At 46.4% G+C, this 25,686-nt stretch overlaps 1 protein-coding gene across 1 annotated transcript in view; it reads left to right on the top strand.

Moving 5' to 3' along the window:
- Positions 1–25,686, top strand: part of LOC142423836 (aldehyde oxidase 2-like) — a 95,373-nt gene that overhangs the window by 69,201 nt on the left and 486 nt on the right. Inside the window, exons 27-34 of the mRNA XM_075528945.1 lie at positions 3,552–3,647; positions 5,663–5,791; positions 8,247–8,325; positions 12,024–12,072; positions 13,241–13,355; positions 17,349–17,414; positions 17,531–17,719; positions 19,417–19,584. Coding sequence (XP_075385060.1) covers positions 3,552–3,647; positions 5,663–5,791; positions 8,247–8,325; positions 12,024–12,072; positions 13,241–13,355; positions 17,349–17,414; positions 17,531–17,719; positions 19,417–19,584 — 891 coding nt within the window. The remainder of the gene's footprint in view (positions 1–3,551; positions 3,648–5,662; positions 5,792–8,246; positions 8,326–12,023; positions 12,073–13,240; positions 13,356–17,348; positions 17,415–17,530; positions 17,720–19,416; positions 19,585–25,686) is intronic.

The following is a 25,686-nucleotide window of genomic DNA, read 5'->3' as shown; positions in this document are numbered from 1 at the left end:
GCTGCTGCTTCCACACTACTGCCCATCAAGCCCAGAGAAACCAGGAACTAGAAAGACCCGGTATGCATTAGCACTCCCTTGGGTGAACACCTTTGAAAGCATTCTTCCACTTGAAGCATTCTTCCATTCCTATGTGCGCGCGCACACACGCACACGCGCACACACACACCCCAGAGGAAATTCGTCTTAAGGATTAAAGCAGTTCTCCACAATCTTTAGTCATCTGGAGTCAGGCAGGCAGACCTGAGAAGTCTTTGGAGCTGCCATTTACTCGCTGTGGGACTTTAGGCACGTTCTCTAACCTCTCGGAGCTTCAGTACCATTCTAAAATGAAAGCAGTGATGATTTGCACAGGGCTGGTGAAGCGAAGTGAGATCGCAGAAATAAAGTACTTGGCAGGATTCCTGGCACATGCTCACCATTATCCAGAGCCACCCAAAGCCCCTCCCTCGGAGTACTCAGACACACCTGCTCACCTGTTCTGGTGCCAAAATGAGACTCCCTCATCCCCTGGGTCGCATTCCTGTGTGAGTCCAGCATGAGCATCCTTTCAAGAGATGCCAGAAGGTCAACTGTCAGCTCCACGGTCCTGAACAGAGTCAAGGGCTTGGGCAAAAGTGACCTCAGATGGACGGATCGCCACTCCTCATCCGCATGGCTGTCCCGTATCTCAACTACAGGCAACCTCTGCCATTCCTCTGGCTCAGCAGTTCTCAACCTGTGGGTCGCAACCCCTTTCACAGGTTCGCCCAATTCATAACAGTAGCAAAATGACAGTATGAAGTAGCAAGGGAAATAATTTGATGGTCGGGGTCACCCCCATAACATGAGGAATGGCATGAAAGGGTCGCGGCATTAGGAAGGTGGAGAACCACTGCTCTAATTCACGTCCAAGGAAGCCAGATTCTCATGTCACCCCAGAAGGCATCTGTTCGGGATTGAATTGTGTCCCTCCTGCAGTGTAGAAATGCTAGTCCATGTGCCGATGCATAGGACATTTGGAGAGAAGCATTTTCTTCAATTATGCTGATGGGGCCCCTCAACGTAGGGGAAGCCCAACCCGAGTCACTCCTGAGTTATAGAAAGATTAGACTCGACACACACTCACTGGAACTCCCGGCCAGCGAGGCAGTTCCGACCCAGAGAGCAGGGCAGAGCAGTTCCTGTGGGTCTTCGAGACAGAAACTCTTCACAGCAGGAGAACGTTGCCTCTTCCTCCTGCAGAATGGCTGGTGTCAGTAGCCCAACCCAGAACCACCACCAACTACAGAGACCCAACCACAGATGCCAGAAACACCAAGGATTGCTAACAGCGGCTAGAAGCTGAACTAAATAAGGCCCTCCCTCCAGGACCCCTCCCTGGATTCCTGCACTGAGGGGAAAAATCCGTTTCTGTTCTCAAAGCCCCACACTGGTGATACTCCTGCTATGGCAGCCCTGAGGACCTGCGACCCCAAACCCACGGCCGCCAAGTCAGCAGCATGACCACGACTGTGTGACTAAGAACAAAGTGATGGAGGTGACCAGACACCCTTCTTGGTGGGCCTCTCAGAAGCGCTCCCTCCCATGTTACAGTGGAACCGCTTCACAGGGCTTCCAAGCTGTGAATCTTTATGGAAACAGGCGGTCAAATCACTCTCCAGTGGAGCAGCTGGCGAGTTCAAACCACCAGCCTCTCGACTTGCAGCCCAGAGCTCTAACCACGGTGCCTCTGGGGCTCCTGGTCCCCAAGACAGCATCGTGAAGATAGGGCTTGACTTTCCATTTGAAAGGTTTCCAGTTTCCTGCAAGGTTCCAGATTGGTGTACCCAAGAACCACCTGGCTCAGAGCTGAAGCCTGTATGCCAGATCAGCGGGGGACTCGTGGACAAGCCGGAGCACCTCAAACCTGGGTGTGAGAAGCATCGTCCTCGGAGGGACCCAACGGGCCCCCCCTCGGCAGACACTGTGATGAGCACTGACAAGCCCCGATGCTCCCAGAGTTCTTCCAAGCCACCCCAGCGACCTCCTCTAACCGAACTGCTGTCTTTGTTGTTCCTCCTGGTCCTGTGTGTTCCATTCAGTGAATGTTTTGTTCTTGTCGCATATCCACCCTAAGTCTTCCCAGGACAAAAATATGAACACACCAGAGGCCAGCCTTTGTGAGACCTTCAGAAGAGCTCGTTCTGACACCAGTGGGGTGGCTGATCCTGCCCAGGTGGACGCACGTCGATCAGAGACGCGGGGAGATGATGGGGTGTGAAACCAGGAAAAGCAAATCAAGTGTAGGAAGAGGAGCCAACCAGGAAGAGAGAAAAGCAGTGGTGAGGCTGGCTCAGAGGCCAAGCCGCAGGGGGTTAACAGGAAACCAGACAAGTGGGCAGAGGCCAGATCCCAAAACCAGTTTCCATGGCGTCCACACTGCTTCTCAGTGACCCATCGGTGTTGTTTTCAGTGGCTGATTTGGTCACATCTCCAGCTCTTCAAAGGCACCTCTGGTTACACTCCAATCGCCACCTTTTCCAGTGCCTTCAACCATTTGCTCTGCCTAGGTACCCCCCAAATCCAAAAGGGCCTCATGTATTTCAATGAGGAGCCTGGCTTTCCCTGAAATAATGGGGACTTTCTACCCCCTTTTGTGATTCCATTCATACGTCTCTCTGGAAACCCTTCCCTGAGCTCCAGAGAAGCTCCATCTCTCCTCCTCGCTCTTCCAGAGCCCTTTATGCCACATCCATCATCTCCCTAATCGTTCCCTACGACTTGATTTCCAGCCTGTCCCTCCACTACATGCTGAGCTCCTTGAGGAAGAATCACATCTTACTCATCTTTGTCATAATATCCATCCAAGCATGACGTCCTTGTCTAGGAACCGATCTTTCTTGATAACATGTCCTAAGTACAGGAAGTAAGTTTTCTAAGGGACATTTTGACTGAACTGCTTCTGAGACCGTTGTGTTTGTTCTTTGGGCTGTCCCTGGGACGTTCATTGTTCTCATCAGCGCCCTAATCCAAATGCTTCCATTCTTCTTGTTCTTCTTTATTCAGTGTCCAACTTTCACAAGCATGGGTGAGGTGACTGATAACACCATAGCTTGGGTCAGGCACACCTTAACCCGAAAAATGACACCCTAGTCTCTGAACACTTTACAGGGGGCTTGTGCAAATTTCCCCAGTTTGAACCCAAATCTCCCATTTGCTCTCTTGACTGTTGCTTCCATGAGCATTGATTGGGGATCCAAGTAAGGTGAGATCCTTGACCACTGCAGTTTTTCCTGCATCATGGTGTTGTCCTGACTGAAGCAAGGGAAAGACTTTCAATAGTTGGAACCAATACTTACAACTCAGAAATACGCAAAGGGGCCCTACCTAAAACTCGGTTCCTAAATAGGGATGTTCTTTGCAGGAGACTTCTGCACAAAGCAGAGCTGGGTTTCATTCAGCACGCCACTGGAAAGTTTGCCGCGTGGGTCCCCCCATAATCCTCATGTTTCATTATCTCATTTTTTAAAATGTGGAGCCTCACTAAATGCCAACTGCCCTGAGCTATGCATCCTGGGTTGTTTTCCTAGGCAGCTGCACTCGTCCACATCTATACAGACGGGTCTGTCTTGGTCACACACGGAGGCAATGAGCTGGGACAAGGGATTCACACCAAAATGCTCCAGGTAAAATCATCAAACTCAATCGCTGGTCCCACTGTACACTGTTAGCATGATTGATATTTAGGGCTCATGCGTTAGGGTCTATGGCAGTTCTCTGCACTCAAACCCTAAAATCCTGATTCTATTTCATCCTGACTTCTTACCCATCCAATAGAATGGCTGAGGTAGCAGAAATCTCATCCTTGTGCAAAGACTCCTGGAGCATGGTCCAGGGGCTGTGGGTGCTGCCATGAAGGAAGGCACCACTCAGGAGCCTGTGGTAGGTGCCCCATACAGGCACCACTGGACAGGGCTACTAATGTTTTATTTGGCCAAGTAGAAACAATATTTCATCAATGGTCACATTTAATCATTTTTAAAGGACTTTAGCAAAGAAAAAATAGGCAGAACATCATCTTGGCGGGGGGGGGAGGGGTTTAAGAGGGAAGGGTAATCTTTGAAATTGGATATATTTAACTTCATAACAAATTTATTAGGTTGTCATAAAGTGTATCTGTCACTCTTTGACCGTCCAGCTCCTTAGTTCCTTTGGAAGAGTACACTTGCCGTATTCTATATGGGTCTGACCAAACCAAACCCTGTCCACTGCCTTCGAGTTGACTTCATAGCATAGAACCGCCCCAGAGGGGTTCAGAGGTTATCAATCTTTATGGAAGCAGGTTGCCACGCCTTGCTCCAGTGGGGTGGGGGAATTCCAACTCACAACACCTATTGGCTAGAAGCAGGGTGCTTGCACCACGGTAATACCATGACTCATACAGTTCTGGAGGAGTCTGCAACTCCAATATCTGCCCATCCCATCATCTTTCTTATCTCCACCCCTGCCACAGGTAGAGGCAGGAGCCATGTCTAGCCAATCATGGTTCACAAACCCCGTCAACTGCAGGAATTGGTCTAAGAAGAAAATAAGCAACTCAAGTAAGATCCATCAAGTCCTCTCCTGGGACTGAAGTGTACCTACCGGCAGACAGAAGCCATCTTTCCTGAGATGGTTTAGCTGAGATGCTGAAGGCCAGGGGCTCACAGAGCCCAATTCTCCCATGTCTTGGACAGAGCTAGTCTACCGTTGCCAATGATATGATCAACACAGAGGGAAAGTCAACATGCGAGGGACGGAAAGCCCCTCAAAATCCAGACTCGCTGCCATCGAGTCAGGCTGACTCACAGTGACTGTCGAAGACAGGGTGGAACTGCCCCTGAGTTTCCAAGGCTGGACCTCTTTACAGGAGTAGAAGCCCTGTCTTTCTCCTGAAGAGCAGCTGGCGGGTTCTAACTGTTGACCTTGCGGTGAGCGGCTCAATGCGTAACCACTAGACCACCAGGGCTCCTGAGAAAGGCCCTGGAGATGGACATACCCCACCCTCGATTCACTGAGTCTTCCCAGTTATATCTGAACCAAAGTACAATGTGTGTCTGCTAGAGAACGTGGAGAAAAGTGCAAAACAGGTGCTAGAAAACACTAGCAAGATATAAGCCAACAGGCACAACTAGAGGAAAGGGAGCGAGACTTGAGATGGGACTGAGGGCAAGAGAGAGGACAGGTTGTCAGGATCTCTCAGCTGCATATGATACTGAATCAACAGCTTTAAGACCAAATCCTGAGGCAGTCCATCTGATACCTTCTCTCTCTCTCTCTCTCTCTCTCTCTCTCTCTCTCTCTCTCTCTCTCTCTCTCTCTCTCTCTCTCTCTCTCCTCTACCGCTAAAAGTCTGACCTTAGCCTATGTCTCCACAATTATAAAACTTCAGAAGTAGAATATCCTGCACGTCTCAAATACGCTATTTGGATGTGAAGGGAAGAACCAGTACGAAATGCAAGTCTGACCATTAAAACATGAAAATAATCAGCTAAAAAGCGCTTGCTTCTTTATAAAATAGGTGGTTTTAGATGTTAGAGGAGAGAATGGATGTCATAGAGAAGTTCTTCCCCCCTCCCCCCTTTTCATTATTAAGAAAAATACTGAGTCAGTTCCTCCCAGCCGTCCTCGCTAGACTTGAAAATATTGACTTTTCTCATAGGTGGCCAGTCGTGAACTAAAAATACCCATGTCGTCCATGCATGTCTGTGAAACGAGCACAGCCACAGTGCCCAACACCATCGCGACTGCAGCCTCCGTCGGCTCGGACGTCAACGGCAAAGCCGTGCAGGTGATTCCTCTGGACTGCCTTTCCCGGGCACTCTTGCCACAGCGCTGGCTTCAGTGTGCTTGGCTTCAGTGCAGGCTTCCACGTCATTCCACATGTTGTGGTTGTGGTTGTTGTCACCACAGAGTTGATCCCACTCATGGAAACCCCATAACCAAAACGTCTGGGAAATCATCTAGTTAAGTGAGGGATGTAATCCAAAATGTCGTCTTTACTGGGAAGTAACCTTGAACCCCTTGGAATGTCCAGGTTATTGAAATGTCCTTCGTTATTTAGCTGTGTTGCTCTGTAACTGAAGGATTGTGCTAACGAGGTCCGTCAGGATGAGATGACTCGGGATGGGGGCTTCCTGCACTGGAGAGTCCACCCACGTGATTAGAGTGCTGAGCTTTGAGCCACACATCAGCCTAGCTGCCAGGCAAAAGAGACGGCTGGAGACTGAGCCCGATCAAGTGATCCTCTCAGCCACACCTGCATCAGGAAACCTCAGGAAAAACTGTACTTTGCCACACTCTACATCTTGCCATACATCGCTGTGCCAGGAAGGTAGCAAATCCTGGGGCATGGATGTTTCTCCCATGGGACCCTCCCAAACCATGCCCTATGCATCCCTCCCTTTGTCTGGTTCAGATATGTTTCCTTTTGTTATAATACAATTGTCACCATAAATATAGTGCCTCCTTCTACTAAATGATCAAACCTGTAGGAATAGTGGAAACCCTTGAAATTGTCGTCAGCTGAGCAGAAGTGACAGTGGCCTTGGGGGTCCCTGAACCTGCAGCTGGAGTCTGGATGAGGACATGCTTGTAGAAGGCTGTGCCTTTAACCTGTGAAGATTGCCGTAATTCCGAGTAGTTTTTGTGAGAGCCATTGCAGAACGCTAAATTGACACGGCAAATATACCCGGAAAGAAGGCTCTTTCTGAAGCACCTGGCAGCCTGGCGGGAACGTTCGGGCATTTGAAAACTCAGGCCGATGGCGGTTCTGCCACGTGGCTTTCCCGGTTGCTCCCAGCATCATCGCTGGTGAAAGGAAAGAGCCGCTGGTGTGCGTGTGGAGGACGCTGGGCCAGACAGGGAATGATGCAAGAACCTGTCTCAGGACACGCCTAGCTTCCAGCGAGGTTGGAAAACACGGAGGAGGAGGTCAGCACAAGCCCAGCGACTACTTAAGAGAGAGAGAGATTTGGATGAATGAAGAGAGAGCAGACACCAAAAGAAAAGTCCAGGTATTGAACACAAAGCAAAGCTGTGCAAGCTTCCCAGAGGCAGACAGGAGGGTCTGAGGCTGGAGGGCGGGCAGAACAGCAGCCAAAAGCTTGCTCTCGTTCTCCTGTGTCCTTACGTTCCAGCCGCCTTTTCCCTCTCTCCTCAGGCATGCCCTTGTAGCCCTTCATTCAGACATCTGGTTTCACGTCTTGGGGAAATGAGGTGTGCTTGTCATGACAGTTTCTAGGGAAGCCCCGCCCCCTTCCATTGCAGTGGATCCTATTCTACAGCAGTTAGGCCGCCAACCGGAACTGCCTATTTTCCAACCTCACATGCAGTCAGGAAGCGGTTTCAAAGCACTCTTAGAGGTCAGGTAACAGACTTTCTTTGTTCCAAACAAAAGTATGAGAACCCGAAGTGTCCTTAAAACCAGACAGTGGTGTAAAGTGGCTGCCTGGAGGATTGTGCCCTTTGAAGAACTATCTATTATCGGATCAAGAGGCTGAAGAATTAGATGGAAACCTCAGGAGACAAGAGTTTATCTGATGGGGGAGGACGTCAGGAACGTGGGCCTGCAGAAACTGTGGAGTTGGCGCCTGGTGTGCTGTGTGTCTTCTCCAAAACAAAACACAAGAAACAAAAAGGGAAACCGTCCATGGGAGCTGGAGCTCCAGGTGAATACCAGTGGTCAACCAAAAGCAGGGGGGTGAGGTTTTTGTCTCAAGGATCAGAAACTGTAGATCCGGGTTAGTAGAAAGAAAGGCTGCGTTTCCTCCTACTTCCCACCCAGAGCCAATATCTGCATTGCTCTGGGTTGATGAATGAACAGGACGAACGAAGAGAGGGAGAGACTGCAGGCCAGTGCTGCAGATTTCAGAAAGCACAGATTGGAATGGCATTGTGTTTTGTTCCATTTATGTTAACAGCTGGGAAAAGCCAAAAGGTCTGGATTGCAGATGCAGAAAGAAGGGAGATAGAACACAAAAATCCTAAGAAGGAAAATCTGAGAGCTGAGGTTCACTTGAGCCCATATTTTCACAGGAACTGAACCAGGAAGGAAAAAAACCCTGCCCATCTACAATACTGTTCTCAAAGGCAGGGACTATTCAGTGACTATCTCTGTCCCCAAGGTATTAGTAACACGACCCTCCATAACCATTTGCTGACCAGCTATCAGTGAATATTTTTTCATACAAATCTTACCCACCAGGCTCTTCTCTAATGTGTATTATTTCCTTTACTCTTTCAAGAATGCTTGTCAGATCCTTCTGAAACGCCTCGAGCCCATCATGAAGAAACACCCAGGAGGCACATGGGAAGAGTGGGTAGGTGTTTCACACCATTTGTGAGTATGAACAAGAAAACAATCCAAATCAGTGTGGAGAGAGAGCCATGGAGTGCGGGGATATACTATACAGAGGCCATAACAGTGCCCCATGTCCCATGCTGGCTCCCTAGTTGACAGTATTTCTGCAAAAGGACATATTTACCAAAGATCCAGAAGGTTGCTCTGTGATTTGTAACTGATGTGGGTAGAAAGATGTTCCTGGGTGGAACAGATAGTTCATGTGATCATCTGCTAACTGAAAGGTTGGAAGTTCAAGTCCACCCAGAGGCACCTTGGAAAAAAGGCCTGGCTACCTATTTCCCCCGAAAAAATCAGACCTTGAAAACAACTATGGAATTCTAAGGGGCTATCTCAGTTGGCACAAATAAGTCCATAAAGACAATGACCTACATCCTAGTCTGATGTGGTGTCTGGGAGTCTTAAAAGCTAGTGAACAGCCATCTAAGAAGCAATATTTGGGTCTCTTCCCACCTGGAGTACTGGTAAATGAAGGTGCTACCAGTACCAACCACACCAACCAGGACAATAGAAGGCCTTGTTTAGAAAGTTTGCGGGCAAGGTATCTAACTCGCCACCATTAATGTCATGCACTAATGAACCACACAAACATCAGACCCCACAATCCTGAGACCAAGAGAACTAGATGGTGCCCAGCTACCACTACCAGCTGCCCTGAAAGGGATCACATTAGATGGTCCTGGATAGAGTGGGAGGAAAATGTGGAACAGAGGGAAAATCATAAAAAGAGACTGGTGGGACCCCCATGACTTTGGCCCTTATCCTTCAAGTCTAGAACTACACTCACCTCCACGTTGGAGTAATCAACCACTTTCCATCAAAAGGGTAGCATTCACCCAAGGACAAAGTTCAGGGTATTGGGGAAAAAGAAGCCATGGAAAGAGGAAACACAGGGAGAAAGTGGGATAAACAGTGGGACTTGGAGAGGATTCCAATGGCTGTGTTGAATCAGAATGTGTATGAATTGTCGAATGTAAGATTGATGCTCTGCTCTGATTATCCCTGTCTAATTCATTTAATTTGCTATATAAAGTTTTAATTAAAGAACAATAAACTGTTCAAAGAAAAGAAAACCCTAAGGAGCACCGAGCCCACTTGATGTCAGTTGGCTCAATGGTTATGTGTGGCCAGAGCACGTGGGGCCCAGCAGTCGCTGCAGAGGAATAGAGGTGTATGATGACTGTCCAAAAGGCCTCCGTCACCCTGCGTCAAGCAGAAAGAAGGAGAAAAGACATAGCACTTCGGATCCACAGAAACATGTTGATGTTTTGAGTAAGGAGGAGGAAAACTGGAAGACCTGGTTGCCACTGACTATGTCCCATAGGAAATGACTCACTTAATCTAAATTTACCACAGCCTACACTTTTTGTCTTCAGAATAGTCATCTCTCACACACAGACACACACTTCCTAGGGTTCTAACATTTAGAAAGGAAGCCCCAGATACCAACACTTGATGCTCCAAATTCTAACACGTATAATTAAGCCCCTCTCTCATCGGCTCAAAGAGCCCTGGTTGGACAGTGGGTTAAGTGTTGGGCTGCTAACCACAAAGCCAGTGATTCAGACCTACCAGCCACTCCAATGCAGGGGGAAATATAAGGTTATCTGCTCCCATAAAGATTTTTAATCTTCCAGAGCAGACAATGCACAGAGAGGACCATAGGGCCAGCCCCACCACCAGACACAACGTCCCTCACTGAACCACAGCATTACAGGGGACAACACTGCAGACACAGTGCGGGAATACCAAAACTAGTCCTTGGAGACAGAATGTGACACCCTATCAGACTCAACCGGAAAACACCCATAAAGGCCAACAAACAGACCTTGAACTATTTATAGGCTTTTCCATGTTTGTCAGTGGCTTTCTTTTTGTTGTTATTGTTTTGTTGGTTTTGACTTCCTTTAGTTTTGTTTGGCTTTGCCTGGTTTTTGTGCTCATCAATGTCTCTGCATCTAGATAAAATAGGCAGATGCACAGTTTCTGAGATGCTAAGAATGGGACCAATGGTTTCGAGGGAGAAGGAAGAAGGGGAGGTGGAAGAAAGGAAGTGGGGCAGGGAACCAACCCGGGGACAAGGGAACAACAAGTGAACTAAAATCAATGGAGAAAAGGGTGTAGGATGCCTAATGGGGCTTAAACAAGGGAAATGTAGCAGTGAGGAATTACTAAACCTGGATGAAGGCTGAACATGATGGTGGGACAAGAGGAAAGTTAAAGGAAATAGAGGAAAGAACCAGGAGGCAAAGGACATTCATAGAGGTCTAAATACAGGCATGTACACATGTAAATATATTTTTATATAATGAGAGGGAAATTGATCTATGCACTTCTAGCTATATGTTAAGAATGAAGGTTGCAGATGGACATTGGGCCTCCACTCCAATACTCTCTCAACAAAAGAACACTTTGTTCTAATAATCTGGCATTCTGTGATGTTCACCTTCCTGACACAATCACTGAAGAAAAAATGGGTGCAAGAGAAAATATGGTGAAGAAAACTGATGGTGCATGGCTATCAAAAGATATAGCGTTTGGGGTCTTAAAGGCTTGAAGATAAACAAGTGGCCATTTAGCTGAAAAGCAACAAAGCCCATGTGGAAGAAGCACCCAGCCTGTGTGATCATGAGGTTTCGATGGGATCAGGTATCAGGCATCTAAGACCCAGAATAAAATCATATCCAATGTGGATGGGGGTGCAGGGGTGTGGAGTGGAGACCCAAAGCCCATCTGTAGACAATTGGACATCCCTTCACAGAAGGATCACAAAGAAGGGATGAGCCAGTCAGAGTGCAGTACAGCACCAATGAAATGCAACTTTCCTCGAGCTCTTTGGTGCTTCCTTCCCCCCACTATCATGACCTCAGTTCTATTCTACATTACAAATCGTATTAGATAAGAGTCCACAACACAGGGAATCCAGGATAGATAAACCCCTCAGGACCAACGATGAGAATAGAGATACCAGGAGGATAAGGGGAAGGTGGGGGGGAGATAGGGGACTCTATCACAAGGATCAACTATAACCCCCTCCCAGGGGGATGAACAACAGAAAAGTGGATGAAGGGTGACAAAGGATGATGTAAGATATGAAAATAATAATCTATAACTTATCAAGGGTTCGTGAGGGAGGGAGGGCGAGGAAGGAAAGGGGAAAATGAGGAACTGATATCAAGGGCTCAAGTAGAAAGAAAATGCTTTGAAACAATGATGGCAGCCTATGTGCAAATGTGCTTGACACACTGGATGAATGAATGGATTGCGCTAAGAGATGTAAGAGCCCCCAATGAAAGTATTTAATTTAAAAAAACAAGATTTGCAGTCTTAGAAACCCTAAGGAGCAATTCTACTCTGTCCTAGAGGGTCACTATGTGTCAGAATTGATTCAATGGCAGTAGAAGGGCGGGGGGGTTGGTTAACATAGGTACACAACAAAACTCTATTTTGTTTGCTCAATGTAGACTTCTGAATTCAATCATCAAAAAGAATGGTCAGTGTGCCGCTCAGGAGAAATATGTGGTAATTGTTTCTATTATCAATGGCAGAGTACCAAAACCAATGACGGGATGTCAATTTTGATATGTGAAGTATTTTCACTTTGATTCATTGGATGATAGATTTATTTTATTTTCACTAACTATGCCCATCCTACAGATAGAAGCTGCATTTGCAAAAAGAATCAGTCTTTCAGCTACTGGATACTTCAGGTAAAACTTACGATAATATCTTGGACTTAGCTGAAATCCCAATTCCCTTGGGTTCTTTTATTTGTAAAATCATAAGTCTTTATTATGTTGATCATCGAGTCCCTTGTAAGGCTAAAAGTCTATGATTTCACATAGGCCTTGAGGCTATCTGCAAAGAAACATTATAGTAGAACTCTTATTAGGTTAAAAACAAGCGATTTCTTTTATTTGCAACAATGAATCATTTTCTTGGCTATTTATTGTAAGTAGTAAGAAGATAATAATGGAACCAGATGTCAAAATGACTACATTCTCACTACTTACTGGAAGGCCAACAAAACGCATTAAGCAATCTGTGGGGGGAGGGGGTCCTGAGGGCTTGGAGAGAGGGACCTGGTGACCTGCTTCTATAAAGATTACAGCGTAGGAAACCTAGAAGGCAAGTCATCTTTTCAAATCTTTCTCCCTTCATCACCCAGTCTTTCTATTTTGAAGTTCCTTGCTGGGCAGGAGATGGGTAAGAGGATGATCAGTCATTAACCACGATTTACTCCTTAGATGCATATTAATTGGTTGAAGCCTGAACTCAGGAATGTCTGATACTAGTTTTACATTCTAATGAAACAAATCACCAAATGAAACCAACCAACAAACAAGACGCACAGCAGTAAGGAGTTAAGAGCCTAGTTCTGTGTCCATGTTGAGGTCTATATTCCTAAATTCAGTTATCCAAGAGGAAAACCACCCCTAAGCCTAGCTGGGTGCATCTTCCTTTATAAATTAGTGCATTGGATTACCAGTTTATCCATGAGGTTCATGTGCGTAAGCAGCCTGACACAACCTAGGTGTCCCCCCTGGGAACAATGATGGATAGATACCACGTGAAGCTCTCAATGTGCATGGCTAAGCATAAACCCTAACTCACCAAGATCCAGATACACTGTGTGGTCTTGGCCAAAGCAGACTGGTGGCTTCTTTTTAACACAAGGAGTACCCTCTTCCTAATGGAGGGCAAAGATGGTGCTGCTGTAATGAGCAAGGTGATAGAGCTTGCAGTTGAAGACAGGTTTTTTAAAAAAAGGTTGAAAAGAACATTCATCAAATTATGTATTGTAAAGTTTTGATAATTTTTTCAATGAATCAACATTGTTTGCATCCCCTAAGGCAAAGGGCTCTATGTCTTCCACAGGGGCTACAAGGCTTTTATGGACTGGGAGAAGGGAGAGGGAGACCCATTTCCTTACTACGTCTATGGAGCTGCCTGTTCAGAGGTCGAAATTGACTGCCTGACCGGAGCTCACAGGGTAAGTCAAATGCGGCTTGCTTACAAGTTAACACGACTACCACCCCAACATTGTGTCCTACATGGAGCCACCCTTGTTGCGTAATACTTTCACCGGAAGAAAAAGAATCTTTCGCTTTAAGGAGAATGTGCCAGGACCCAAACTTATCCTACATTTCCACATAGGCGGAAAGTGTCATGGTCAAGAAAGGGACACACACACACACACACACACACACACTCACACACACATACTCACACACACACAAACATACCCCCACACACTCACACACTCTCTCACACACACCACACACACACACACTCACACACACTCTCACACACACACTCACACACACACACTCACACACACATACTCTCTCTCTCACACACACACACACAGCCTAGAGCGTATCGACCATCCAACCACTGCAAAGGAATTTTTTATTCCACTTCAGACAAAATGGCTTTCCGATGTTTGCTTGTTTTCCTAAGATGTTCCAATCCAAAAAGAAGGATGAGCTATCTAATCTGAAGGAATAAACCTTGAAAACAGTCATGAGTAGACATTTTAACACATAACAATGTGCTGATGCACTGTTGCTTGCGTAGAGGCCCAAGGTCCTTCTTCCACCTTAATACTAAACCTTTAAATATAGGCACATAGATCTATTTCCCCATCCTCATATATATTTGCATATATACATGTATTTGTCTAGACCTCTATAATTGCCCTTTGCCTTCTAGCTCTTTCCTCCATATCCCTTGACTTGCCTCCTGTCCCACTATCATGCTCCGTCCCCACGTGGGCTTCAGCTATCTCTTCTTTATGTTACCTTACCCTTGATCATTCCCTACCAGGCCTGCCACTCCCACCTCACTACCAATGTGGGTCCCTTGTTGTTCCCTTGTCCCTGGGTTTGTTAACAACACTTCCTTACCCCCCACCTTCCCCTATCCCATGTCCCCCCAGAACTGCCGGTCCCATTGTTTTTCCTCCAGATAGTTCATCCAGCCTATCTTATTTACACAGACTTGCGGAGATAATAACATGCACAAAAACAAGACAGAGCACAGGGCAAGATATGACAAAATAATAATTTATAAATTATCAAGGGCTCATAAGGGAAGGAGGAGCAGGGAGGGAGGGGAAAAAAGAGGACTTGATGCAAAGGGCTTTAAGTGGAGAGCAAATGCTTTGAAAATGATGAGGGCAAAGAATATACAGATGTGCTTTACACAATTGATGTATGTATGGATTGTGATAAGAGTTGTATGAGCCCCAATAAAATATTTAAGAAAAAAAACAACAATGTATTTATGTTTCTTCAAAAGACAGTGATTCCAAGGTGAAATTGACCTCTAAAGAAATACAGTTGGGGTTTTTTTATTTTAATAAATTATTTGTCCATATGTTGCCATCATCATTTTTAAAACATTGTCTTTCAACTTGAGCCCTTGGGATCAAGCTCTTTTCCCTCCCTCCCCCACCCTCGCACTCTCGTGAACCCTTGATAATTTATAAATTATTTTTATTTTCATATTTTACACCATCTATTGTCTCCCTTCTCCCATATATCTGTTGTTTGTCCCCCTGTGGTGGGGGGTTATATGTCAATCATTGTATTAGTTTCCCTCTTTCCCACCCCACTTTCTCCTCACAACTTTCCCCTACCCTCATGGTATCACTGTTTTCATTATCCTGAGGGGTTTACCTGTCCTGGATTCTGTGTGTCGAGAACTCTTATCTGTACCAGTGTACATGCTCTGGTCTAGCCAGATTTGTAAGCTAGAACTGGGGTCATGATAGTGTGGGGAGGAAGCATTTAAAAACTAGAGGAATGTTGTGTGTTTCATTGGTGCTATACTATAGTCTGACTGACTTGTCCCTTCCTTGTGACCCTTCTGTGAAGGGATGTCCAATTGTCCACAGATGGGCTTTGGGTCTACATTCTGCCCACCCCCCGACCCCCCAGGAACTATCCCAGAGAAGATGGTGATTACAGAAACCTTACAGTATAACACAACCCAAAGTATAGTCCACTGTGAGTCAGCTCACGGGGCAGACCTATAACACACATGAACTCCACACATAAATACTTCCAACATCATCTTGAGCCACCTCACCCTAAATTAGAAAGTCAATCCATGAAGAGTAAAACGGACTTGGAAAATACCGACATGTAAACTTTATCAACGTGTCTTATTGCCCCATTTCTGGTTAACTTGTTCACGTTTTTAAAAATTATATAGCTCAGGAGACCTGGTGGTGTAATGGGTTGTTACACATTGGGCTGCTAACCACACCCACAAAAAATTATGTAGATCCCATTCTAAAAGTAGATGAAGGGATGTTCTGGAAAGCGGTTACCCTCAGACTCAACTCCAACTCCATGGTGCGCCACTCAGCATCATGTCTCCATTTGCCTTCCAGTTCTGTGTGTAGAAATAAACTAATGGGACCGGATTGCAGATCAATGTTAAGGCTACATTTAAACTGATTGCTAGTGTGTTTCAGAGTGCAACACACAGAAAATGTGCGTGCAGGATGGTAAACAAGAAGGCCTGGGAGGAAGCCGCCAGGCTGGGGGTTGGGACTGTCCTAGCTGTCAGCATCTCCACACACCTCAAGTCCATTCGGGGCTCCCCAACTAGGTAGCAAGTTCTGTAAAGAACAGCTGCTTTCTGGTTCACTGCCCAGAAGGTAATGTTGTCCATTGTAACCAATGAAAATACAAGGCACCCAGTTAAATGTTAATTTCAGATGAACAATGAATAGTTTTCTAGTATAAATATGCCCAGTGAATATCTATCTAGAACATACCCGTTTGAGCTGGCAAGTCGGGACTCCATCTACCTTACTGAAGAAGTCAGTTCCATGAGCGCGTTCAGATCTTTGGTCCTGAGAAGGTTAAGATTAGGTCCTTCCAAAGCCTTTCTTATTACAGATCAGGGCTCCGTGCTTCCAATATCACCTTGTTCTCTAATGATAGTTTATTTTCTAAATAAGTAAAACTTTTTTTTAATTAAAGAAAAATCAAAGAAATTCAATGGCAGGCTTTATTGTCAGAATCTCTTGGCAGTAAAAAATGTTTTGCTTTCCTTGTTTTGTGGTGGTGATTTTGTCTCTTTTTAAAAAATTTTTATTGCTGTGGCCATTTATGGTTGGTGAGTTAAAACATTTTACAATTCAGTATTAGAGCGCAGCCACCTCTTCCAATTATCCACTGCCCATAATACCAAGCACTCCAGGTTTCAAGACAGAAGGCCCACTCTCAGGCATGAAGGACGAGAGGCCACGTTGGCGTCAAAAGAAAGGCACCGAATCACACACTGCTCGGGCTAGATGACAAAGCCCGGGTACTCGGGACATAGCACTATCAGAACAGAAGCCCTGGCAGCGAGGGCACAGTAAATGCTATCAGTGTGGGCAGCAGGAAAGCCCCAAGGGCAGGCCACCGGCACGCAGAAGCTTTCTGTGGTTCTCGAGCCAGCTAACTGGCATGCCTGGGATAGATTTCTTGAGGTTTTTCAGAGAAAAAAGCCACTTTCCAAAGCCCAAAGTAGTCTCAATTCTCGCCCTTAATACATTCCGGGATTTTCCAAATCTCCAAAACCAGACATACATTATGGTTATGAGATTTCCTCAATAAAATGGCAGGAGTACGGCTTAGTGCCACTCCGAGTACCATGAGGATTAGGTGAGCTCATGAGTTATATTCAAACAACAAATCCAAAATGAGAATCAGATGCTGGCTCAGTGATTCACTAAACGACTCACTCCCACACTCCAGCATGTCATGACCTTTGGAGTCGCTTTAAAAAGTCAAAATCCCGAATGCAAAGGACTTTGGGGGTTGCGGGGGCATCAGTGCTAGGGCTACACAGATGCTCTACCAGCTCAACCTAACTGGAATGTTGATGGAGGGCTGATGTGTGTTCACTGACCAACCGGAGCTCTTGAACGACTGGAGACCATTTGATATTTGAATGGTGACAGTGCTTTTATTTTTGACAGAAAATCAGGACAGATATCGTCATGGATGCATGCTGTAGTCTAAATCCAGCCATTGACATTGGACAGGTAAGTGTTGGCCAACTGAGGAGACTCACACCTGAGGCTGGTCAGGGTGGTGGTGGTGGTGGTAGTAAGGAAACGCATTAAAAATGATCACAAAACTTGAAAACTTCCCTCTTTAGATTGAAGGTGCATTTATTCAAGGAATGGGCCTTTATACTACAGAAGAACTGAACTATTCCCCTGAAGGCATCCTGCACTCCCGGGGCCCAGATGAGTATAAAATTCCAACCGTCACTGACATCCCAGAGGAATTCAATGTTTCCCTTTTGCCATCGTCACATACCCCACTAACCATCTATTCATCCAAGGTAAGTGCCTGCAGTAGATACTGGGCAATGGCTCAAATTAGTTGGTTGGAAGTCAGCCAATAAACAAAGGTTAACTGTTACCACAAGCAAATCTTTATAAACCAAACTCACTGCGATCAAGTCTATTCTGATTCAGAAGGCCCTATAGGTCAATGTCGAAGGAACTGCACCTGTGGGTTTCTGACTGCAAATCTTTACAGAAGCAGAACATGTCATCTTCCTCTCTAGGAGCTGCTGGTGGGTTTGAACTGCTGACCAATGTGTAACCCACTATACTCCTCAAATCATTATAAACTGTCAGAATGTGGTGATGAGTCACCTAGGTAATACTGACAGAGAAAATAAACTGTCCACCCTGTCCAATGACATAGACCCCAAAGATTGTATTAGCCATGTTCACTGAACACTCATACCTTCACCAAAAAGCTTTGGCTCTTGATAGGATAACATTTCCACGTAAGAACCTTAAGATTAAACTACTAAATGAATTGAAATGTCAGGGGAAGCCAGCCCCTAGCACATCATTACGGGTCCGGTAAGCGCAATTGTACAGCGATAATAAGTAAAGATCATAGTAAAGTTATTAAGAGCATGAGAGATAGAAGTATTGAAATAAATGGGAGTCAGACACGTTTCATGGTAGCAAGCTCACCTCAGCTCCACTCGATGGTCCACGTGGAGGGAGAGAGAGAGTTTAATGGTAACCCCGGCCCCTTTAATATTCTCTGGGGACATGCAAGCCCCCTAATTACAGGTGAGGACATACCTGGAAGGGGCTGTCCTATGAGTAATACAGTAATGAAAGGGGGGTGGTCTAGGGACATACACGCAATAGGAAGGGGAGGGATTGGGGTTATACATGTGACAAGGTTTAGGTATAGGATGGCGGTTTAACTTTGATCTATTCCCTAGATCTCCATAGGAACCATTATCAGTAAGGTGTAAACCCCACCTACTGGAACCAAATAGATGTCTGCAGGCGTCCATTGTCTTTAACAGCAGGGAGTGGGGCCTGCTGCAGTCTGGCAACTTGGAGGATGGCTGTGAGCCTCCCCCCACAGAAAGGCAGTGTCACTGGAAATCCTAAAAAAAAAACACTTATCTCTCTGCTCATGAAGTTGACCGGTTCTACTAGTTGAATGTAGAACGTTTCTTAATAAATCATCCTCCCCTCACACACCCACATACACACACACACACACACACACCTTTTTCTATAGAACAAAGACTAAGCCACACACACACACACACACACACACACACACACACACACACACACACACACACCTTTTTCTATAGAACAAAGATTAAGCCAGACAGAGCTATTGGCATATTTAAGAGTACTCCAGCTTCAGTCAGTCAGTGAGTCAATCAACAAACACTTGTTGAGATGCTGGTATGTGTAAGACCCTCTGTGGATAACTCCTGAATGGAATGCCCCAGTGAGCAAGACCAGACCCCTTGCCCTCTGGTAGCTAGTGATCTAGTGCTGTAGAAGGTTCTAAGACAACTGTGCTGGAGGGGAAAAGGGAGTCAACAGCAGTGGGTACAAGGAGGAAGAAAAGGCCCCACAGTTGACTTTAGTGATGAAGGTACCGCCTTTCCTAGTATGATTGAACTAGTGAATGACATGATATGCACTATATCCCCCTTACACTATTCCAGTAACTAAGTAGAATAAATGTGCTCTCCTGCAGGGCCTTGGGGAGTCGGGGATGTTCCTCGGGTCATCTGTGTTCTTTGCCATCGCTGATGCTGTGGCCGCAGCCCGCAGAGAACGAGACATCGCCCAGGACTTCACAGTGAGGAGCCCCGCCACCCCAGAGTGGGTGCGAATGGCCTGCGCCGATCGATTCACAGAGATGGTATGGTGACGCTTCTCTTCCGGCAGGTGGCCTTTCTAGTCCCTGCCTCTTTTTATTACAGAATCTCTAGCTAGCTGGTTCTAGTGTAAGATGATAACGTAAGCCACACAAAGGCAGTCATTTTAACTTTTTAAGAAGCATTTGCTCAACGTGATATTTGACTTGACCACTGCGGCAACCCCCCAGTGGAGTAAATTTGTCGTGTTTCCAAGGCTGCTGGCTAAATGTGACACAGGAGCTCTGCTGCTGCTGGTGCAGTGGTTAAGCATGCGGTGTCAGCAGTTCAAACCCACCGGCCACTCTGTCGGGAGAAAAGGCACAATCTGCTTCCACACAGAGTTAGGCTTGGAAACTCTATGGGGGGACGTCACAGTCCGTGGAAACACCGGGGGACCGCTCTACTCTATACTATAGGGCAGGCCTATGAGTCACTATGCGTCGGCATCAACTCCATGGCCATGGTCAATGTGCAGTGACTGGCTTCTCCAAATTGGTATCAGGATCCCTGTCTCTTTCCCGGGGGTCTCTATGGAAAGTGCTGCCTGGCAAGCGCTGAAACTGCCCAAGCATCTGCCACCGTCCTTTAGAGAGCTGTGCCTTGAGCTCAAAAACACAAATCAAGTCCATAAGTCTTTGACTTAACACATGATGTCACTGCGTGAAAATTACAATTGTACCACCATTACTTTCATGGACGAGAGTTAGACTATGAGGTGCTCAGTCTCTCTCTCTCTCTCTCTCTCTCTCTCTCTCTCTCTCTCTCTCTCTCTCTCTCTCTCTCTTGCTTTACTCGGCAGAGTAGAATCACACAGTATTCCTTGAGCCATGGAGGCTCTTGAAAGTGTAAGTTTTAACTTGCTAGGTGATCCCCGCAGCTGGTGATGGAAACTGATTGGTCATAGAAAGCATCCCCCCCGGGGCACCACAAACACACACCGTACTTGCCCAGTCTTAGCTATCCCTCTGAACCTGCCCTGCCTTTCAAGAGAAACAAGTGTCATGCAGCTGTACTCGATCCTATCACTCGCCATACTTCCCACCCCAATCTAGAATACACACTGTCTGCCTATCATTTAGAGGTCCGGTGTTCCCATTACCAGCTGCTGCTTCTCCATTCCATTCCGTTTCTTGATAATGCCTCCTGCCAGCCTCGGACAGGGGACACGATGTCATCTGCTCAGGTGCACCTGCACATGCCGTTCCCACCTGCTAAGGGTCACACAGAAGCCACCTTTGTGAAGTCATCGCATTCACCTCTTATCTCTTGATTTCCTGGAAGCATCCATATCTAAATCATAATGGTTGCTAATATTGGTCGAGCTATCCTAACCACATAGCCACATCAGCTCATTAGTCATTGCCAAAATTCTATCAGGTAATTACTGTTCTTTCCCTCGTTTGACTCTTGAGGAAAGTGAGATATACTAACTTCTCTGAGGTAGCACAGCTAGTAAGTAGGAGACCAGGATGTGAACTCGGCACTATCTGGCTCCACTGTAGTAGGTTACCTGTGAGTGGAAAGAAAGCATTGGCTGTCTGCTTCCACCAAGGAATTTGTGTTTTAATATCTGTCTTTAAAGAAGCCCAACTACTTAGCGAAACTTTGAATATCCAGCCATAGAGTGAAAGAAAAAGGTGGCCAAGTAGAACTCAAAGCTGTCACTGCTGAGCACGTGTGCAAACAGCTATTGATTTGGGGGTGACAAATTTCAGTGAGTAGACAAATAAGGAAATTCTCCAGCCCTGTCAACGCGGTCAAACGAACACAAAAATTCAAACCCACCACCCACTGCGTGGGAGAGGGATGAAGCTACGGCTCTCGTAAAGATGCACAGCCCCCAGCTCTCCAAGGGCCGCTATAAGTTCAAGTCAGTTCAGGGCAGTGGGGCGCTTGCTCTCTTTTTTTAGGCAAATTCACAAAGACAGTCACCAGAAATAATGCTGGTCAGGTGCACTGTCGTTTCAGGTGGTGCTGGATGCACTCTGAAGCAGTGAAGGGTGAGTCGGGGCTTGACGGGATGGAGAGACGGCTGTTTCAGGTGGTCGGTTGGAGGCGTCTTCTCTGGATGCTTGCCATTGAGTTGAGGCCAGCAGGAAGCGAGAGAGAGTGTGAACCAGGCAGAGACTGTACTCGTTGGTGCAAAGGCTTCACACCAAAGAATTCCAACTAGCATGGGACCAAGTCGCCCTGAACAGGAGCCTCTCTGCTCAACAGAAAGGCTGCAGTCGCTGTGTTCCCAGGCAACCGAAGCCCAGCCACTTATCTTCACATCAGCAGGAAACCTGGACCACCCTGCCATTCACCAGCTTCCCTGGCCACTGGCCCTGGGCCTCCCGGTTCTGCTGTTCAGATCTTGGGAAATGATGGCTCCTGGATCCCTTTAGGTGCCATTCCTGGAGGTCTGGTGGGTTAGCCACTCACCAGACAAGCTCTTTAAAATAACTTGAAGGGGGTAAACATGAGAGCCTATCAGAGTGCACATTTTCAGACGCATTCCATCAGATGGCTGCGTGCTCTTTAAATTGCATTGTTTAACCATTCACACTAGCGCGCAATTCTGGACTAGACCAGAGAGAGAGAGACATAGATCTACACTAGACACTCTTTAAAGGCGTCCTGGTGGCACAACCGTTAAGCACTGAGCTGCTAGAGATTGGCAGTTTGAGCCCACCCAGGGTTTCACAGGACAATGACCTGCCTAGACAACCCAATGGGACAGTTGTACTTTGTCACATGGGGTCGATATGAGTCAAAATCCACCCATACAACGGCAACGGCACCCAAAAGCACCACCATTCTTTCTGCTTGGCTTGTGAACATGGCCCTCAAAACACAATGTGTTAATGACAAGAAACATGGTCAGAGACACAGAGGTCTGCTTACTAGAACATGCAGGTTAGAAAGTCCAAAATATCCTCCTTTCATAATCCCTTTATTACCGTAAGCTAAGCTGGTCTAGATCCATCTATCTCTTAAACAGAAATGGTGGAAAACACTCAGTAATTTTCCTGCAGAATTAAATAAAATAAGGCATGCAAAAATACTGTCGAAATACAAGTCATTCTGTAAATATTTAGTTAAGGTCTCAACCAAATGCCCATAATTGTTAATGACCTTCTTCTAACTCAGCCTCTCCCAAAGCGCTTTAAAAAACATTTCCACATTTAATTGGGTCGACCTATAGCATCCAGGACAAATAACTCTTCTGACTCAAAGGCTCAAACCCATTGGTAAATGGACTTCAACGACAACAAATCCACCGTTGGCAAGAAGTCTAGGGCACTTTTGTCATAACGGTTCTAATATTTGCATGAACATTTACTATCTCACACATTTGGGGTCCACTCCCTTTGTTTGGCCTTGGTGGACTTGATCTCTGAGCTGTTGACTGGTGTGTTCTTATAGATGGGCCCATTCCCAGGCGGTTAATTCCTGATGAGAGCAGAGCTCCAGGTGATGATTTCTGCGGGAACCCCCAAAGATAACCTGGCTCAGCCAGACATGGCAAAAAACATCATTTCTCTGTGATTCTTCTTCATGTTTTTGTTTGTTGTTTTAAATCATTTCATAACATTTCATACATCAGTTGTATCAAGCAGATCTGTACATATAAACATTTACTTTCTATATGAGTCCTTGGTATCAGTTCCTCTTTTTACCCACCCTCATGACCCCTTGATAAATTATAAATTATTGTTTTCATATCTCATACCGACTGCTGTCTCCCTTCACCCAAGTTTCTGTTGTTCATCCCCCTAGGGGCTGGTTTATACATCGATCATTGGAATCACTTCCCCCTTTCTCCCCTCCTCCCCACTACCTTCGCCCTATCTCTGCAATTCTTTTTTTTTTTTAATCTGCAATTTCTTTTTGTTGATGGGACAAACAAAAAAAGTTTTTTCTCAGAATACTCAGTTTGTACCGAATCAAAAAACAAACTCACTGCCATAGAGTCAATCCCGGCTCATAGCGACCCTATAGGGTGGAACTGCCTCTTGGGGTTTCTGAGAAGGGAGCTCTTCTCAGACAGTCTCATCTTTCTCCCTCCAATACCTGGCGGCTCAACACCTGGCCTTGCTGTTGGCAGCTCACCGTGTAGCCCACGGCCACCAGGGCCCCTGGCTCTGATCACTTCAAATTTCCCCAAGAGGTTGGGGAAGGACATTCCCTTTAAGATATTTAGAAAAGACAACATTGGAAAATAAGGAATTTTCCTTGGAAACCATGATTTCCTTTTTAAAAGAAAAAAAGGATTCAGAGACATGGCAGCCTTAAAAGTTAGAAAAAACATACTGCCTTGGAGAATGTGGTAGTAGGTTAGATACAAACATTGCCTTCTTGTTCTCACCATCAGCAACAAAAAGTGTTCCTTAAAGTAATGGTACAGTGATGTGATGGGGCTGCCAGAGTCCATGTACAACAAATTAGCTGCTCTGGTTTCATCTCCTGGAAACTAAGACCAGATAACTGAGTTTAGAGACAAGATTATCAACAGATTTCTGTTCACTTCAAATTCTGAAGGAGCAAGCACCCCAAATGGCCTGGTGTTTGAGTTACTTGTGTGTGGTTCAGTGGGTTCTAACCATGCATAGCAGCCCCCTGGGGACAAAGAAAACCTGCCCTCTGGGGCTTTCTAGGCTTTACAGAGCTGAATGGCAGGTTTTCCCACACATCTGCTAAGTGGATTCGGATCATGAATACTTAACCATTGCAACACATAATGCCTTCACAAACAAAAGACCCCTCTCTGCTGTACTCATAGTGACCCACTAGGACAGAGAGAATGGCCCCTTTGGGTTTCCAAGGCTGTAAATAGTGAGCAGAGCAGAAACCTCATCTTTCACCCATGGAGCGCTGGTGGTCTCAAGACCTTTCAGTTCTCCTCCCAGAGCTTCTTACAGAGTTCTTCAGTTGGAGAGCAGGGCATCTCTCATGCTTAAGACCAGTTCCCCATTGTGAATGGGCATGACCGTCCTAGTCCTACCTCCGCTTCTCTGTACGATTAGAAAAAAGCATTGAGTGTTTGAGGGCTTTGTCCCTGCCCTCTGCAAACTCTAATACAGTCCGTCCACGCACTCTGCCCCTTCTCATCACCGACACCAGCCCCAGGCATTTCTATATCCCCATCGCCGTCTCTTGCCATTCTAGATGCCCCACTCGGTGCGGTTTGGCAGCATTGGCAGCGCCACCTGTCTAGCTCTATAAAGAAAGCCCTTCTTGCTAGAATACAATTCTCGCCAGGAGATGTCAAGTGCTATGAGCAGCTTGTTTTTTCTACACTCCTCTCCTCTGGTTTGCCCCAGACCCTCGTCCCTCAAGACGAAGCATGCACACCCCTATTCCGTGCACCATTTGAAACTTGTCTCGGCTGGGGAGATGTCTGCCAGTCCTACCAGACAGCCATCTGTTTCCTATGCTCTGGACCTAGCCCCACAACACATGGAAACTTGTGGTCTTGCGCCCCTTCTGCTGAAATCTCAGGCACCGATAATTGGCAGGGCGGTTAGCCTGCACGGACGCCCCTCCAGCACATGGATTTGACGATGCAGAAGCAGACCACATGCCCCAGGACAGACGACTCAGAGCGCTGTCTGCCTCCGTCAGGTACACACATGCAGACCCCGGAGCAGACTCGGGCATGTACTCATCCTGAACCATTGCCCTCATGTGGTCTGGAAGCGGTTTCACTGGCACTCATAAGGAGTCATGGAACTGGTTCCGTGGATGCAGGAGCTGAATGCATTCTCTGCAATGGTGGGTGACACGTCACACAGTGACCATTTTCACCATGGGGGGGTGATTGTTTGATACTCTTACTGAAGGCATATTTTGTGCCTAAGCCCCCTACATGGTCACAGGAAAGTTACTTCTTAATGTGGGCAAGCAGGGAAAGGAGCTGCTAATCACAGGGTCAGACCTTCAAACCCACTAGCTGCATCACGGGAGAAAGATGCAGCTCTACTCTTGGTAAGACTTTACAGTCTCTAAAATCCTAAGGAGCAGTTTCCACCCCGTCCTTAGGGTCACCCCATGTCGGAATGAACTCTGTAGCAGTGAGTTCGGTTGGTTTTGGTCCCATGAGGAATGTTTTCAGGACCAAC

Source organism: Tenrec ecaudatus, chromosome 13 (genome assembly GCF_050624435.1).
Source record: "Tenrec ecaudatus isolate mTenEca1 chromosome 13, mTenEca1.hap1, whole genome shotgun sequence".
In the NCBI taxonomy this organism is placed as follows: domain Eukaryota; kingdom Metazoa; phylum Chordata; class Mammalia; order Afrosoricida; family Tenrecidae; genus Tenrec; species Tenrec ecaudatus.
This window is presented reverse-complemented; position numbering and strand designations above follow the sequence as displayed.